Raw genomic sequence first — 18,290 nt, 5'->3', positions numbered from 1 at the left:
ATGTGCAGTGAAACCTGCCGGTAGTTTGCGGATTCCAAATCAGAGAAAGTAAATGTGGGGACATTGCTACTGATAACTAAAGCTGCTGCGGCATATCTGTTAGTGATTTATACTATTTGCTGTTGAGTCAACCCTTAGGAGAAGTTTCCATTGTTCCAGCGAGTTGCGTCACGTGTCTTTCACAAACACTACCACTAAAGACAGAATATCAATTTGTCATATTCATCTTCTTGCTTCATTCTCTTCGTGGTTTGTTTGACACATTTCTGAGTTGCTTTGACTTATGTTTATACATGTAATGTATGTAAGTACAATTGTAAGTGCGTGTCATGTTTTTGCCTTCTTGCAAATATGGGTTATCTCTGTTTTCTGCAAACGTCAAAATGTCAACGACACGTGTTTCCAGACCTGGGTTCGTACATACTCGTACTCCGCGTGACACGAGCACACTAAAAGTCTTACCGAGTGCCATGACTCGGCCAAACCTATTGTGTTCTGTTGACATTATGAAAACACGACCAGAGACAGAATGTTTGGTTCTTTGAAAAATGGACATGCGGCAACAGTTGAATGGATAGCATGCGACAGATGAAACTAGTTTTGCGACAGTGGAAGCTAATTTTGCGACAGAGGAGTTTGAGTCAATAGGCGGCGTAGCAGCCTGCGATTTGTTTGCTCGTGTTTGCAACAAGCAGCTCGAACATTCTATTATGCATTATGTAGTCGTATAGGTAATGTTGTAATTAGTAATACTGTATGATTGCGATTGACAATTGTCCTTTTATTGTCTTTATCTTTATGTCTTAGTTTAGCAGGGACAGATTGTAAGACTAGGCGTGAGCCTAAAATCTCCATCCTTGAGTAATAAAGTTCGTTCGTTCGTTCGTTCGTTCGTTCGTTCCGTAGTGAATTTGATACGAGGGCCGCTTTAAGATCCTCAACCCCCCCTCCCCGCCCCCACCCTCAACCCCCACCCACAACACAAACACACACAACTGCCACCTTGACAAGTGAACTGATTCTATTTGAGTGTGTGTATGTGTGTGCGTGTGTGTGTGTGTGCGTGTGTGTGTGTGTGTATGTGTGTGTGTGTGGGTGTGTGTGGGTGTGGGTGTGTGTTGGTGTGGGTGTGTATGTGTGTGTGCGTGTGTGTGTGTGTGTGTGTGGGGGGGGGGGGGTGGGTGGGTCAGGGTGGGTGTGTGTGTGTGAGTGGGTGTGTGTGCGTGTGTGTGTGTAAAGGGGAGGAGCAGTTGTCCAGGGTGGCAGATAGGGGGGGGGGGGGGGAGTGGATCTAGTAAAGAACTCGATCCATTTCACTTGTCTGTCGGCGACATTATTTGCTGGCGCGTTTTCTCGGGGGCTGAACTTGGTTGAAGTAAGAACAGAGAACGATGTGCTCTTTTTACCCTAATCCAACTCAATGACAGTCATCGCTAGGCAACAGAGAACGATGTGCTCTTTTTACCCTGATCCAACTCAATGACAGTCATCGCTGAGCAACAGTATATTTGGTAGGAATAGCAAGACATAACAGTCCTTTGGTTCGGGACGAAGCGGCACATGTTTCACTAAAGAAAGTGACCTTGATGCTGCAAGCATCCTTCGTGCTCGACACTAACATTTAAAGCTACCGTGCTGCCCGTCTTCAATCCCTGAAAATAACAACAGACCTCGCGGTGTTTCGTTACGTTACGTAACGTTACGTTACATTACGTTACGTTGGGCACAGCATCCTTCCCCTTCAGCACAAAACATGATGATTAAAGCCTGGCCTCTTTGTCTGCCCAGTTGGAGTGCCGGGCTGAATTAATCTGGAAGGTTGTTGACTGTGTCAGCTACAGACTTGACTCAGCACAATCATCTAGCAGCCACTCTCTACACTGTCGGCATAGGTCCAAGTGGCAGGAAGCTCTTAATAATAATACACATGTGTAAAGGCTGAACTGAGCTTTGCTGATGTACAAGATTGTTTAGGCGTCAAATAATGCTCCTTTAATTCAGTGGATGTTGTTTGTTAACACTTGATACCGAGCTTTGCTGATGTACAAGACTATTAAGGCGTCAAGGAATGTTCCTTTAATTCAGTGGATGTTGTTTGTTAACACTTGATACCGAGCTTTGCTGATGTACAAGACTATTAAGGGGTCAAGGAATGTTCCTTTAATTCAGTGGATGTTGTGTGTTAACACTTGATACCGAGCTTTGCTGATGTACAAGACTATTAAGGCGTCAAGGAATGTTCCTTTAATTCAGTGGATGTTGTGTGCTAACACTTGATACCGAGCTTTGCTGATGTACAAGACTATTAAGGCGTCAAGGAATGTTCAGTGGATGTTGTGTGTTAACACTTCAAATACCGAGCTTTGCTGATGTACAAGACTATTAAGGCGTCAAGGAATGTTCCTTTAATTCAGTGGATGTTGTGTGTTAACACTTGATGTTGTGTGTTAACACTCGATTTGTCGTCTTACTTTTGGGGCCCGGGTGACGATAAGAAGGTCAAGGTCGTTGTGGTGAATTCACCGGCACAGCCACAGTCTGACAGCACCGCTGCCTCTGCACAGACTCAGTCAACCGCACTGCAACCAGCCTGTGTTTGCACACTGGCTTCAAGTTTCACAGCGACAAAGTGTTCCTACCTAGGCTTTCTACTCACTCAATACACCGAGCACTCAGCAGGTAAGCTAAAAACAAATGTTTTTCGTATTTGATTTCAAACACTCACTCTCGCATACACTTTCGCATGCAAGCACGCATGCGCGCGCGTGCACACACGCACACACACACACACACACACACACACACACACACACACACTTGCGCGCTCACGCACACTCACGCACGCACGCTCGCACGCACGCACGCACGCACACACACACACACACACACACACACACACACACACACACACACACACACACACGTATGAATTTCATATTTAGTTATCATGCAAACATTGTAACCTTCGCATACTTCTTCCTTTTATATGCGTATTTTTAGCTGTTTGTATCTAGCACACACTCAACCTGGGGGATAAGCTAGCGACATTCGACACACAACTCAGTTTACAGCAAACCAAGGCCAGTGTTTCACCATGTAATTCATTCACCACAACCTTTTTTTGTGTGTGTGTGTCCCCTTCTTCTTCTGGTGCACGCAACTTAATGCACTGATATGAACTAAACTGAACTGAACTGAACTAAACTGAACTAAACTAAACTAAACTAAACTAAACTAAACTAAACTAAACTAAACTAAACTGAACTGAACTGAACTGAACTGAACTGAACTGAACCCAACCCAACCCAACCCAACCCAACCCAACAACTCAACTCAACTCAACTCAACTCAACTCAACTCAACTCAACTCAACTCAACGGAACGGAACTTTATTTTACAAGGATGGAGATTGTATGGTCGGGCCTTTGCTCACAATCTATCCTTGAGACAAAGAAACACAAAAAGCAACAACACTAGAGATGATGATGATGATGATTATGATGATGATGATCATGATGATGATGATGATGATGATGATGATGATGATGCACAAGAAATAAGGCCTACGATGCACAAACCGAAATACAAGTGCTGTCACATTGGCTTTGACATTTTTAACTTGAAGTTTGGTGAGTTGCAAAAACAGTTATGTGCTCTCAATTGTGTTGACCTGACTTTTAGCCATAGCTACATGTTATCTTATAATACCACGCCCGGTGTGTGCCGGGTTTTTTGTTAGTCACACAAACGGTGCAACCAATGATGTCACAAATACGTCCTATATACCTTCGGGGATTTTAAATCAGATTGATAAGTCTGTCACTCGGTCAGGCGTGGCTAAGAAATCGCATTGTCATTCAATAAAGTTTGGGTTTATTCAGAACGGAAGAAAGTATGTGATTAGTCAGATGGCCTTAACTTATGGAGAAACATATAGCAGCGATGAATTCTCGCGGTATCCGAAGTCTGTAGCCTGTTGTAGCCTGCTGGCGATTCGCATTGATGCAGGGACGTCAGTCAAGTCTGTAAGTCTGCATTAGGGAGGAAAAAACAGTGTTGCCATTTTGCATTTTTACATCAGCATAGCAGATAAATGCGATCGTAAAACGGAAACTCGTAGCTTGGGGCTTGACCTTGACCTTGACACGGTGAGTGAACTGATCCGGGCACGTGCAGAGAACTGAAGCATTTGGACCTCGTTGCCGTGGTGAAAATGTGCAGGCAAGTGTTCGGTGACAGATGGAATTACAACGGCCTTAGTTGGCTTCCATTTCGCAACTTCTCGGCCATCCTCAAGATACCAATGCCCTCTCAAAGCCTAATTGAATCCCAGGGGCGGATCAGTTAGTATGTAAGGGGGGTGAGGGGGGGGGGGATGCACTTAGAATTTAAAAGTGTAGATCGAGGGCGCGAAGAAGCAAAATGATGCTATCTGGTGCCATCTGAGCTTAGAAATTGCCACGGAATCAGATTTTCTGTATATCTCTTTTTTTCTTAACTGGACACCCAGTGCACCCCCTCCCCCCTCCCCCCTCGTCCACCCCTGAATCCCTCCATCACTGTGCTCCGTCAGACTGAGAATTGGCTGTGGTGGTGCATCAGTACCCCGGTGATGCCCGAGAAGTGTCCAATGAAAGCCTGACAGTGTATAACTATGCCCCAGTTCCCCGATAACGCGGGAATCACGTGCACTGTTGTTGACACTGTCAGCACAACTGTGTCTTTTTTACCGTGGTCACAATGATCAGTATATATAACTTGTTTCCGGGATCTTGTACGTGTACCTTAGTTTGAAAGTGAAAAAAGTTTCAAGCTATATTGAAAGCGATCGTATGAATTAACTGTATTCCATTTTTATCCTCTCTTAACACACTCACGGACGTATGTATTTGTGCCCACTGGCTGTATCTTACACCCTAAGTGTCAAGTGTGTACGTTACACAGCGATTAGAGAGGATGTAACATGGACGTGTTACAAACAGTGATAACATAGTGACTGTCACGTGTATGTGTTACACAGAGACTTTAGCGAGGAGGTAACAGCGCCATGTTACGAGCAGTGTTACCATTGGTAACGGTGGTGGCAGCCATCTTGCTATACCGCCAGCTGAAGTCAGAGCCAGAGACGTTCGTCCCCCTGACCAAAACCCTCAATGCCTCTTATGATTACATCATTGGTAAGACTCTCTGTCTGTCTATCTGTCTGTCTGTCTGTCTGTCTGTCTGTCTGTCTGTCTGTCCCTCTGTCTGTCTATCTGTCCGTCAGTCTGTCTGTCTGTCTGTCTGTCTGTCTGTCTGTCTGTCTGTCCTTCCGTCTGTCCGGTTGTCTGTCTATCAGCATGTTACTTGTTGGCTTATCGTCATTAAGTACTGCATCCGTAAGATGAGAAGATCCAGCTGTAGCGTTTTATATATGTTCCAACGGATTTTATTGTTTTACTTACGCAGTCTTGAGACCAAGTGTTACTGTCTGGCATCTGCCTCCACAGTCCGAGAAAAAATGTCCCTCTTTCTTTTTGCTGCGATGCCCGCATAACCCCTCCGTGCGGTGGCGCTCTCAGTCACCGCATACGTGGGCTGTACGTGTAGCAGCAACACTCTCTGACTTTACTGCTGAACGCTGACTAGACACTGTTTCGTTCTCACCATGTGATGTACACCCATGCATATTACAAACAAGGAACTTAGTCGATAAATATCGACAGGGGGCCGACAAATGGTTTAAATGGGAAATGTGTGTATATGGGTGTGGGTTTGAAACAAACAAACAAACCAACCCATGTGAACCCCGGGCCGCAGGCCTTCGATGTAGTGATTGAAAAAAAAGGATGTTCTCAAATGGTTCAATTCTCATTTGGTCTGATTCTCAAATGGTACCGGTATACTCCCCCCCCCCCCCCTGGCCGCAGGCCTAGGAGTAAAATTTTATAGACACTGACCTTCTTCCCAGGGGTCATTGACCCAGTTTTAGCTATGAGAGGTGGTTCGCCCAGAGGCTGTAGAGTATACTGGGGCGGTCTCTTTGATGTCTTGAGAGGAAACTTGGCCAGGGTAGTACATGCACCAGAACTGGTGGACACCAAGGACAAACATGAAATCGAAGCAGTTTGCTTTCAGAGGGAACGGTCGTCAGCAACTCAAACTTCTCTGTTTTCTTTTTTTTTTTAAATCTGACTTTCTTTGTGGCCCCCTGACTCCGCCCCCCTCCCTCTGTAAGGACCCCCCTCCACAAGGACCGATTTTTGTCAACATTTTAAAGGTCGCTAGAGAGGGGTTCCACTGTATGACCTAACCGCTACTGGCAGACGGCCTCAATCTTCACGCGCAAAGACGAGATTAATAGGTGCTCGGTTTTGGTATTTTGAATTACATTACATTAAACCTTTGTTGGGTTTCATGGTCATGGCAACAGCCATAATAATATTACATGATGTATAATATCATATTTCAGCATATATGAATTACATGTCATCATACTAAACTGTCATACATTTTTATTCCTACATTATTCTGATTGATCACAACCAAACCTACTATCATTGGACACATCCAAATGCAAGCGCCTCTTCTTGACAATTTCCCTTTGATCTAAATATAAAATCAGTGCAATTTCCTGGGTCGGGCTTTGCCACAGACACTCACGGTTTGGCCTGTAGGTAAAATGTACAATGTATTTTCTGATTTGTGCACAAAAGCTTTTTTTCTTTTTTCTTTTTTTTAACATAACAATGTTTAATGTCACTGTATGTTTAAAAGACCATGGTCATATTTGTAAAAAAAATGTTAAATTAGAAAATAAATAACATTTTGGTTCATGATTTTTCCTACACCTGTGCTAAAAATAAGAAATAAAAATGTCGGGTATATAAGTCACTCAAATACAGCTAGGTATGAATGGCTCGGTTTGAGTTTGTTGCAGTTGACCCTGCACAATGCGACATATCATGTTTTTGTTGAACAATTTTGACGTCACCCCTCCCATAGGGTGACGTATTTCACAACTTCCTGTGTTACACAAACTCTGTGATGACCAATTTTGACGTCACCCCTCCCATAGGGTGACGGATTTCACAACTTTCTACAGATGAACAATTTTGACGTCACCCCTCCCATAGGGTGACGGATGTCACAACTTCCTGTGTACACAAACTGATGACGTATTTCACAACAAAATGGCGCTGCCCATGGTCAACCTCGAAACTATCCGTATAGAATGGGGGCGTCCTCGCCCCCATAATAAGCGGAGGTTGGGCGTAGGTTTAGCAGTCTAACATAACAGAAAAGAAGTCTTCTACATGTTGGTTTCTTAATCCGAGCGAACCCCGATCAATGTACTTCCTTCCCGCTATGCAATTTTGTGACCGTGTTTCAGTGGGAGCGGGGTCAGCGGGGTGCGTGCTGGCCAATCGTCTGTCGGAGGACAGTGACGTCACGGTCCTACTGCTGGAGGCGGGGCCTGACGACCGGAAACACCCGAACGTGTCCGTGCCGGGATTCTCCGAATACCTGTACCACACCGAGCTGGACTGGGAGTACTTCACCGAGCCTCAGAAGTTCGCCATGCAGGGCTTCGAAGGAAATGTAAGTCGATGAAACACTCCACTGCGAAATTTAATTCGAAGAAACACCACATGGTGAATGTAATTCGATAAAAACACTCCCGGCCCCAAGAGAAATTTAAGTCGATAAAAGAATTCACAGTGTGAAAGAGTTAACGCGCTTGTTGAACAAACAAGCTTGAACTTTGATGACCTAATTAAGACGCTTATAGGACCAAATGAATAAGCTTTGCCATGTAGGGTTTCGAGGAAACTGTAAGTCCAAAAAAAAATTTAACTCCAGATCTAGTTCATGTTGTATATTGTGTAAACCTTTGAAATGTGTATGCCTGATCAGAATACTAATGAGTCTAAATCAAGGAAGTACTCAGACTGGGTGGCCGAGTGGTAACGCACTTGCGCTCGGAAGCGAGAGGTTGCGTGTTCAGGCCTGGGTCAGGCCGCAATTTTCTCCCCCCTTTCCTAACCTAGGTGGTGGGTTCAAGTGCTAGTCTTTCGGATGAGACGAAAAACCGAGGTCCCTTCGTGTACACTACATTGGGGTGTGCACGTTAAAGATCCCACGATTGACAAAAGGGTCTTTCCTGGCAAAATTGTATAGGCATAGATAAAAATGTCCATCAAATACCCGTGGGACTTGGAATAAAGTAAAAAAATTCCATCTCACACGGCATTAAGTCTCAGGAAACATGAATACACGCATGCAGGAAAAAAAATATGGGTAGCGCCGTATGTATGGCAGCTCGCTTTCCCCGGGGAGAAAGCAGCCCGAATTTCCATGAGGGTAACCTCACTGGACTGTAAATCTTATCCAATCCAATCCAATCCAATCCAGATCGGGTTTCGTGTACGTCTCTGTTGAAGGTTTTGGCATGTCGCTATGTCAATCAAGATGGGTATCTCTATTTGCCAGAGAAGTTTCTGGCCTCGCGGTCGTGTTCTGGGCGGGACGTCCAACCTGAACAGCATGCTGTACATCCGGGGCCATCGCAAGGACTACGACACGTGGGCGGAGCAAGGCTGTGAGGGGTGGAGCTACAAGGATGTCCTGCCCTACTTCATCAAGTCTGAGGACAACTACAACGACGAGTACGTCAAGTCAGGTGAGTGTGATTGACAGGTGGGCGGGGCTAGGGAACGAGGGGTGGAGCTACAAGGATGTCCTGCCCTACTTCATCAAGTCTGAGGACAACTACAACGACGAGTACGTCAAGTCAGGTGATGACGATAGAGCATAGAAACGGGGTGAAGCTATCAGTAGTATTTTGAATAGTTCATGGTGAATTCCAAATGCTCCGCCCTTGCAGCCTACCCGACTTGATGTAAAGTGAATGTTGAACGTAGGTGTGACCATAAACTTGTGTAACAAAATTCATCATAGTTAGGGCTGTGTGAAATGCTTATCCGCCCACGAAGAAAGAGCGAACGGAGCAGAGGTTGACTGGTGATGTGAGATGACTGCTGGTTGCCCCAGGTTACCACGGCAAGGGCGGCCCCCTGAAGGTGGCGTCACACAAGACAGCGGGGCTGACTGACCTGTGGCTGCAGGCCGGCAAGGAGATGGGGCTCAAGGAGGTCGACCCTAACGGCGAGACCATGGAGGGTGAGTGGTGGACTCTGCAACACACACCCCCCCCCCCCCCCCCCTACCAACAAATCTGTTTGTTTGTTGTTGTTTTACCATAAAGCTATATCTGCATATCCTGTCACGAACAATTGCATTTTGTGTGTGTGTGTATTTTTATTTTATTGTTTAAATTATTATTTGCATTGTTTGTGGGGATTTTTACCCTCGCTACACCATCATTATTTTATTGTAATTCATTTACTGAGTGTGTGTGTGTGTGTGTGTGTGTGTGTGTGTGTTTGTGTATGTGTGTGTTATGTGTGTGTGTGTACACGGTGTGTGTGTGTGTGTGTGTGTGTGTGTGTGTGTGTGTGTGTGTGTGTGTGTGTACAGGAGTGGTACTGACCCAGGCCACGGCAGCAGACGGCCTTCGCTCGAGCACGTCACGTGCCTTCCTGTATCCCGTCCTACACCGCACTAATTTGCATGTCGCGGATGATTCGCACGTCACAAAGGTAACGTGAGATATTGATATTCAAAGCTCGCTTTGTCTTAAATAATTTCAGGGCGAGGCGCAGATACGTCATTTTTAGAACGTAAATTGTGCTCCCTTTGTCTTAAATAATGTCAGGGCGAGGCGCAGATACGTCATTTTTAGAACGTAAAGTGTGCTCGCTTTGTCTTAAATAATTTCAGGGCGAGGCGCAGATACGTCATTTTTAGAACGTAAATTGTGCTCACTTTGTCTTAAACAATTTCAGGGCGAGGCGCAGATACGTCATTTTTACAACGTAAATTGTGCTCGCTTTGTCTTAAACAATTTCAGGGCGAGGCGCAGATACGTCATTTTTACAACGTAAATTGTGCTCGCTTTGTCTTAAACAATTTCAGGGCGAGGCACAGATACGTCATTTTTAGAACGTAAATTGTGCTCGCTTTGTCTTAAATAATGTCAGGGCGAGGCGCAGATACGTCATTTTTAGAACGTAATTTGTGCTCGCTTTGTCTTAAATATTGTCAGGGCGAGGCGCAGATACGTCATTTTTAGAACGTAAATTGTGCTCGCTTTGTCTTAAATAATGTCAGGGCGAGGCGCAGATACGTCATTTTTAGAACGTAAATTGTGCTCGCTTTGTCTTAAATAATGTCAGGGCGAGGCGCAGATACGTAATTTTTAGAACGTAAATTGTGCTCGCTTTGTCTTAAATAATTTCAGGGCGAGGCGCAGATACGTCATTTTTAGAACGTAAATTGTGCTCGCTTTGTCTTAAATAATGTCAGGGCAACGCGCAGAAACGTCATTTTTAGAACGTAAATTGTGCTCGCTTTGTCTTAAATAATGTCAGGGCAAGGCGCAGATACGTCATTTTTAGAACGTAAATTGTAAGGAGCTGCGAAGAAACAGGGATAAGGAAATGGTCTCAGGCATATCCCTTCCTCTGGTGTTGTATTTCTGTATTGGATTTTTTCAAAAAATGCCATGAGGAATACAGAAACTACTTCCCTGATATATGACTGTATATATTTAAATGACACCCAACAAATAACTAATGTGGGCAGTTCCCTCCCTCCCTCCCTCCCTCCCTCCTCCTCCTCCTCCTCTCTCTCTCTCTCTCTCTCTCTCTCTCTCTCTCTCTCTCTCTCTCTCTCTCTCTACCTGCTTATGGCTGTGTGCAGGTGGTGATCAAAGGTAAGCGCGCGGTGGGCGTGGATTATGTGCGATACGGACGCAAGCATCACGTGACGGCGCGGAGGGAGGTGATTGTATCGGCAGGGGCGGTGGGCTCCCCGTACATCCTGCAGTTGTCCGGTGTGGGACCCAAGAAACACCTGGAAAAGCTCAAGGTAATCGCAGGCTTTAAAAAAAAACATTATTCTTGAAACTGAATTAGTGTTTTTTTCTCTCAATAAAGCTACGTGTACCTAAACAAGAGCATGTGTATATTCTACCTTTTGGGGGTAAACTTACGCGATCACCTGTTCTTTGACCACCAGGTGTAACAGGAGTTACAGGTGTGATATCTTGTCCCCAGATCCCCGTTGTGGCAGACCTACCTGTGGGGGACAACCTGCACGATCACTTGTTCTTTGACTACCAGGTGGCGGTCAAGGAGCCCGTGGGTGTCACGCCCAGTGACCTGACCTCCTTCTGGACCTGGCTGCAGTACACGCTCTTCAAGACAGGTAACACGCGATTGTGTTTCTGCTCTCTCTCTCTCTCTCTCTCTCTCTCTCTCTCTCTCTCTCTCTCTCTCTCTCTCTCTCTCTCTCTCTCTCTCTCTCTCTCTCTCTCTCTCTCTCTCTCTCTCTCTCTCTCTCTCTCTCTCTCTCTCTCTCTCTCTCTCTCTCTCTCTCTCTCTCTCTCTCTCTCTCTCTCTCTCTCTCTGTGCTGAACGTGTCTGGTACGTCGGGAGACAGCACACCCGCCAGATGTAGAGAGCTGTTTATGATAGGGTCTGGCTGCTGGTGTCGCCTGGTATGCTTTGTTGCCTTTGTTGCCTTTGTTGCCTTTGCGTTCACATAGCAATTGTTCGTTATCCCAAACTCACTCCCGTTTGACTGGCTTTGCCTCCAAAGTAAGTTCGAGTGTTTCGAGCACGTGGTCACCTTCCATTCTGTCTCTGTCCACCAGGCCACTGGTCATCGCCGATCTCCGTGGAGGGTCAGGTGTTCATGGCAACGGGTGCGGAGAGCAGGAAGCAGGACTGGCCAGACTTACAGCTCATGTTGCAGGCACGCCTCTGGACAACCCAGACACTCAAAAACTTCAGATACAGACCGGAGGTAAGGGCACTGAACACCAAGACAAGACATTACTACACAGATCTTAAATCCGCAGAACTTGGAATCTAATTCCGATCCTCGAAGAAGCACTTTAACCATGTAACACCAGAAACAAACTTGTTTAAAGACGACCAGCCTAACAGCCACGGTGTCTTTCCCATGTCGCAAAATGTAGGGCTGCCGCTGGCAGTATTAACGCTTGACACTTGACAATTCACTGGCAGTATATAATTCTTAATTCACTTGTGTCACTCATCTTTTCTGTGTGTTTTGTTTTAGACAATCGAGCAAGCGAAACGCAGGGACACGTTCACATACGGCTTCCCGTGTCTGGGGTCCCTCCTCAGGCCCAAGAGTCGCGGCACGCTGCGCATCCGCAGTGACGACCCATTTGAGTATCCAGCCCTCGACCCCCGCTACCTGGAGGTGCCAGACGACCTGGAGCTGCTCGTCAGAGGTACGCGGTGATGACGTCATTTCACACTGCATGTTTCTCACGTGATGCACGTTTGTCACGTGATACATGTTTGTCACATGATACATGTTTGTCACATGATACATGTTTGTCACATGATACATGTTTGTCACATGATACATGTTTGTCACATGATACATGTTTGTCACGTGATACATGTTTGTCACATGATACATGTTTGTCACATGATACATGTTTGTCGCATGATACATGTTTGTCACATGATACATGTTTGTCACGTGATACATGTTTGTCACGTGATACATGTTTGTCACATGATACGTGTTTGTCACATGATACGTGTTTGTCACATGATACGTGTTTGTCACATGATACATGTTTGTCACATGATACATGTTTGTCACATGATACATGTTTGTCACGTGATACATGTTTCTTACAAGATACATGTTTGTCACGTGATACATGTTTGTCACGTGATACATGTTTGTCACATGATACATGTTTGTCACATGATACATGTTTGTCACATGATACATGTTTGTCACGTGATACATGTTTGTCACATGATACATGTTTGTCACATGATACATGTTTGTCACATGATACATGTTTGTCACATGATACATGTTTGTCACGTGATACATGTTTGTCACATGATACATGTTTGTCACATGATACATGTTTGTTACGTGATACGTGTTTGTCACGTGATACATGTTTGTCACATGATACATGTTTGTCACTGTCAAGGAATTTCAATGTGCTGTTGACTTATTGGTCCGGTGTTTGCTTTTCCGTGTACGGGGTTTCTACATTCACACACTCAATCATTGTACACACACAGTCACACACAGTCACACACAGTCACACTCAGTCTCACACAGTCACACACAGTCACACACAGTCGCACAGTCACACTCACTCACACACAGTCACACACAGTCACACTCAGTCACACACAGTCACACACAGTCACACTCAGTCACACACAGTCACACACAGTCACACACAGTCACACACAGTCACACACAGTCACACACAGTCGCACAGTCACAGTCAGTCACACACAGTCACACACAGTCGCACAGTCACAGTCAGTCACACACAGTCACAGTCAGTCACACACAGTCACACACAGTCGCACAGTCACAGTCAGTCACACACAGTCACACTCAGTCACACACAGTCACACACAGTCATACTCGTGCATACGGGATGGTGACAACACGCACTCTAACAACACACACGGCACACAACGAATGAACATTTCAAACATTTCGCTATTAACTCAAATAATAACATAATCGTCATACAACTAAAATACCTAGGTTATAATAAAATACCTCTCGTCACACAGAACACACCGTTCCGCACTTTATCAACACACTTCCTTCTGAATATGGCCTTTCACATCACATCACAGCCGAAAGTCCTTGAAGTTACACACAGTTCTTTTCTGTCCTCCGACAAACACAAGAATGTCCGCTTTCATGTCTCAATTCTTCTTCCAGCTGCAGGTATTAAAATAAAGTCCGAACTACTCTAATTAACAAAAATACTTTCATCCCACACCACAACAAACACATCCGCTCGCATCAGTCATCCCATCGCTCTCTGACGGCGTGTCACGCTTGCACGGTCAACCTCTCGACCACCGCATTTACACGGAGGGGTGACAACATACGACGCATCGCACAGCACAACCGGTCCCTCGCTAAAACAAAACACTGATTTTACCTATTCAAATTAGGCGAGTCGGCTATTCCGCCAGACCATTTCAATAGGGTTTTAGAGACTGTTCGGAAATAATACTTACTTCCGCGATCGCTCAGGGGTACCGTGATTAGAAAACAATACCATCAAATTTTCCCTTGACAGTCACGTGATACGTGTTTGTCACATGATACATGTTTGTCACATGATACATGTTTGTCACGTGATACGTGTTTGTCACAGAATACATGTTTGTCACATGATACATGTTTGTCACATGATACATGTTTGTCACATGATACATGTTTGTCACGTGATACATGTTTGTCACATGATACGTGTTTGTCACGTGATACATGTTTGTCACATGATACATGTTTGTCACATGATACATGTTTGTCACATGATACATGTTTGTCACGTGATACATGTTTTTCACATGATACATGTTTGTCACGTGATACATGTTTGTCACATGATACATGTTTGTCACATGATACATGTTTGTCACATGATACGTGTTTGTCACGTGATGCACGTTTGTCACGTGATACATGTTTGTCACGTGATACATGTTTGTCACATGATACATGTTTGTCACATGATACGTGTTTGTCACGTGATGCACGTTTGTCACGTGATACATGTTTGTCACGTGATACATGTTTGTCACATGATACATGATTGTCACATGATACATGTTTGTCACGTGATGCACGTTTGTCACATGATACGTGTTTGTCACGTGCTGCACGTTTGTCACGTGATACATGTTTGTCACGTGATACATGTTTGTCACATGATACGTGCTTGTCACGTGATACATGTTTGTCACATGGTACGTGTTTGTCCCGTGATGCACGTTTGTCACATGATACGTGTTTGTCACGTGATACATGTTTGTCACAGGATACGTGTTTGTCACGTGTTGCACGGTTGTCACGTGATACGTGTTTGTCACGTGATACATGTTTGTCACATGATACGTGTTTGTCACGTGATACATGTTTTTCACATGATACGTGTTTGTCACGTGATGCACGTTTGTCACATGATACATGTTTGTCACGTGATACATGTTTGTGACATGATACGTGTTTGTCACGTGATGCACGTTTGTCACGTGATACATGTTTGTCACGTGATACATATTTGTCACATGATACATGTTTGTCACATGATACATGTTTGTCACACTATACATGTTTGTCACGTGATACGTGTTTGTCACGTGATACATGTTTGTCACGTGATACATGTTTGTCACATGATACGTGTTTGTCACGTGATACATGTTTGTCACACTAAACATGTTTATCACGTGATACATGTTTATCACGTGATACATGTTTGTCACGTGATACGTGTTTGTCACGTGATACGTGTTTGTCACGTGATACATGTTTTTCACATGATACGTGTTTGTCACATGATACATGTTTGTCACGTGATACATGTTTGTCACATGATACGTGTTTGTCACATGATACATGTTTGTCACACTATACGTGTTTGTCACATGATACATGTTTGTCACGTGATGCATGTTTGTCACATGAAACTTGTTTGTCACATGTAACATGTTTATCACATGAAACTTGTGAACTGATTCATGTTTATATAAACCAGAGTCTCCCCGACATTTGGGATTGGGATTTCCTCAGAGAAATTCGGGTGAGAAAGACATTGGTAGAAACGCCCACCATGTCAATTAATTCAGGAATCTAAGGGGGAGGAGCCTGAAGACCATTCCTTCAGTTTGAATGCATTCTGTCTGACAGTACTGCTCTGTCGCACACTGATAGCCATTCCCACTATGCAGTGACTGTCAATCCTTCTTTCTCTGCAGGCATCAGGGTGGGTCAGAAGGTGATAGCCACGCCCACTATGCAGTGACTGTCAATCACTGTGTCTCTGCAGGCATCAGGGTGTGTCAGAAGCTGATAGCCACGCCCACTATGCAGAGACTGTCAATCAGTGTCTCTGCAGGAATCAGAGCGTGTCAGAAGCTGATAGCCACGCCCACTATACATGCAGTGACTGTCAATCATTTTGTGTCTGCAGGAATCAGGGTGTGTCAGAAGCTGGTAGCCACGCCCACTATGCAGTAACTGTCAATCATTATGTATCTACAGGAATCAGGGTGTGTCAGAAGCTGGTAGCCACGCCCACCATGCAGTGACTGTCAATCATTCTGTCTCTACAGGAATCAGGGTGTGTCAGAAGCTGGTAGCCACGCCCACCATGCAGTGACTGTCAATCATTCTGTATCTACAGGAATCAGGGTGTGTCAGAAGCTGGTAGCCACGCCCACCATGCAGTGACTGTCAATCATTCTGTCTGCAGGAATCAGGGTTTGCAGAAGCTAATAACCACGCCCACTATGCAGTGACGTTCAATCATTCTGTCTGCAGGAATCAGGGTGTGTCAGAAGCTGGTAGCCACACCCACCATGCAGTCAGTGGGGGCGGAGCATACAGACCCTCCCTCCAAGTTCTGTGCTCAGCATGAGTACGACAGTGACGACTACTGGCGCTGCATCGTGCGGCGCAACGTGCTGACCATCTACCATCCCTGTGGCACCTGTAAGATGGGGAGAGTGGAGGATAACACCACTGTGGTTGACCCACAACTCAGGTAAGTGTGTGTGTGTGTGTGTGTGTCTGTGTGTGTGTCTGTGTGTGTGTGTGTGTGTGTGTGTGTGTGTCTGTGTGTCTGTGTGTCTGTGTGTCTGTGCGTCTGTGTCTGTGTCTGTGTGTCTGTGTGAAAACTTACCTGCTCCTATAGCTTTGTTACGGAGTGAGAGTGGTTTGCTGTGTTGTACAAAGTAAAGTTTTGTTATTGTTGTCTGTGACAGAGAGAAGTTCACTGAACGTGTCTGTTATTTCTCGTGGTACAGAGTGAAGGGGGTGCAGGGTCTGCGAGTGGTGGACGCCTCCATCATGCCGGATGTCCCCTCAGGCAACACTAACGCACCGGTCATCATGGTGGCCGAGAAAGCCGCGGACATCATCAAGGCCGCCTACAGACACACCTAGACACACACACACACACACACACACACACACACACACACACACACACACACACACACACACCTAGACACACTTACACCCAAACACACACGCCTAGACACACACACACACATACACACACACACACACACACACACACACACGCACACATCACGGCAGCCTACAGACACACACACACACACACACACAGACACACACACACACACATACACACACACACACACTCACAGACATACACAGACATACACACACTCATACACACACACACTCATACACACACACACACACCTAGACACACATACACACAAACACTCACACACACACACAAACACACACACACACACACACACACACACATCAAGGCCGCCTACAGACACAGCTCATCCCCGGTCTGTCCACGTCGCCTGACGACCGTGGGTCCAGCGTCTGAATATTGCTCACAGGTTAAAACATCCTGCTCAGTAACACTTTGCTCACCAACATCCTGCTACGTGTAACTAACATCATGCTCAGTATTATTATGTTTATCTACAAGCCTATCATCTTACATATATGAATTTGGTTGATCTGAACGGAAGAAGGTTTCTGCTTTTGAAGTCCTCTTGATATAATGTGCACAGCTTTTGTTGATATAATGTGCACAGCTTTTCAAGTGTTGATATAATGTGCACAGCTTTTGTTGATATAATGTGCACAGCTTTTGTTGATATAATGTGCACAGCTTTTGTGGGCCGATGACCTTAGCAGGAGATAAAATGTGCTCCACTCTTTCTTGTTTTTGTTTTACTTGTTGTTGAAAGGTATAAACGAGTTCTGTGCACGTATTTGTATCAGTGACATGTGCCTTTTAAAGTATGTCGGATTTCAATAACTTTCGGACTTCCTGACCTTCTTCTGTGAGTTTGTGTGAGTGTGTTATAGAATATTTAATTAAGACATTAATAATAGATTAAATTTGCGTTTCATTGTACAGACCTCCTTCTGTGTAAATGAAGAATGATTTCGCAATGACAATAAAGATCGAATGTGATTCGACAGTTTCAATTACTGTGGATTTCCTAGTTCTGGTCTTGGGGCTGAGTGCACGCGCTCACCTGAATGTGTGTGGGTGTGGGTGCGTGTGTGGGTGTGTGTGGGGGTGTGTGTGGGTGTGTGTGGGTGTGTGTGGGTGTTCTCATGTGGTGCTGTTTTCA

At 45.1% G+C, this 18,290-nt stretch overlaps 1 protein-coding gene across 2 annotated transcripts; it reads left to right on the top strand.

Moving 5' to 3' along the window:
- Positions 1-2,496: 2,496 nt before the first annotated feature.
- Positions 2,497-18,144, top strand: LOC138952099 (L-sorbose 1-dehydrogenase-like). Of its 2 annotated transcripts, XM_070323693.1 has the most exons (12): positions 2,498-2,679; positions 5,021-5,177; positions 7,373-7,581; positions 8,473-8,662; positions 9,034-9,162; positions 9,520-9,641; positions 10,804-10,971; positions 11,160-11,310; positions 11,759-11,910; positions 12,190-12,367; positions 16,477-16,699; positions 16,962-18,144. In XM_070323693.1, exons 2-12 carry the CDS (start codon positions 5,048-5,050, stop codon positions 17,098-17,100), a joined length of 1,791 nt encoding a protein of 596 aa, XP_070179794.1. In that variant the 5' UTR covers positions 2,498-2,679; positions 5,021-5,047; the 3' UTR covers positions 17,101-18,144. The 2 variants fall into 2 exon arrangements, with proteins under 2 accessions (XP_070179795.1, XP_070179794.1); XM_070323694.1 differs by lacking the exons at positions 16,477-16,699; positions 16,962-18,144 and adding an exon at positions 16,127-16,188 and having other exon boundaries at positions 2,497-2,679.
- The last annotated feature ends 146 nt before the right edge of the window (positions 18,145-18,290 follow it).

This window comes from Littorina saxatilis, linkage group LG17, assembly GCF_037325665.1.
Source record: "Littorina saxatilis isolate snail1 linkage group LG17, US_GU_Lsax_2.0, whole genome shotgun sequence".
Lineage (NCBI taxonomy): Eukaryota > Metazoa > Mollusca > Gastropoda > Littorinimorpha > Littorinidae > Littorina > Littorina saxatilis.
Note: the sequence above shows the minus strand (reverse complement) of the source record. Positions and strands in the feature narration are given on the sequence as shown.

What these genes read in the sequence shown, in the direction of transcription:
- LOC138952099 (XM_070323693.1), top strand. Translation starts at nt 5,048, where the DNA reads ATGTTACGAGCAGTGTTACCATTGGTAACGGTGGTGGCAGCCATCTTG. An exon ending in AACACCTGGAAAAGCTCAAG is followed by an intron (nt 10,972 to 11,159) that starts GTAATCGCAGGC and finishes TCTTGTCCCCAG; the next exon opens with ATCCCCGTTGTGGCAGACCT. An exon ending in GTGGTTGACCCACAACTCAG is followed by an intron (nt 16,700 to 16,961) that starts GTAAGTGTGTGT and finishes CTCGTGGTACAG; the next exon opens with AGTGAAGGGGGTGCAGGGTC.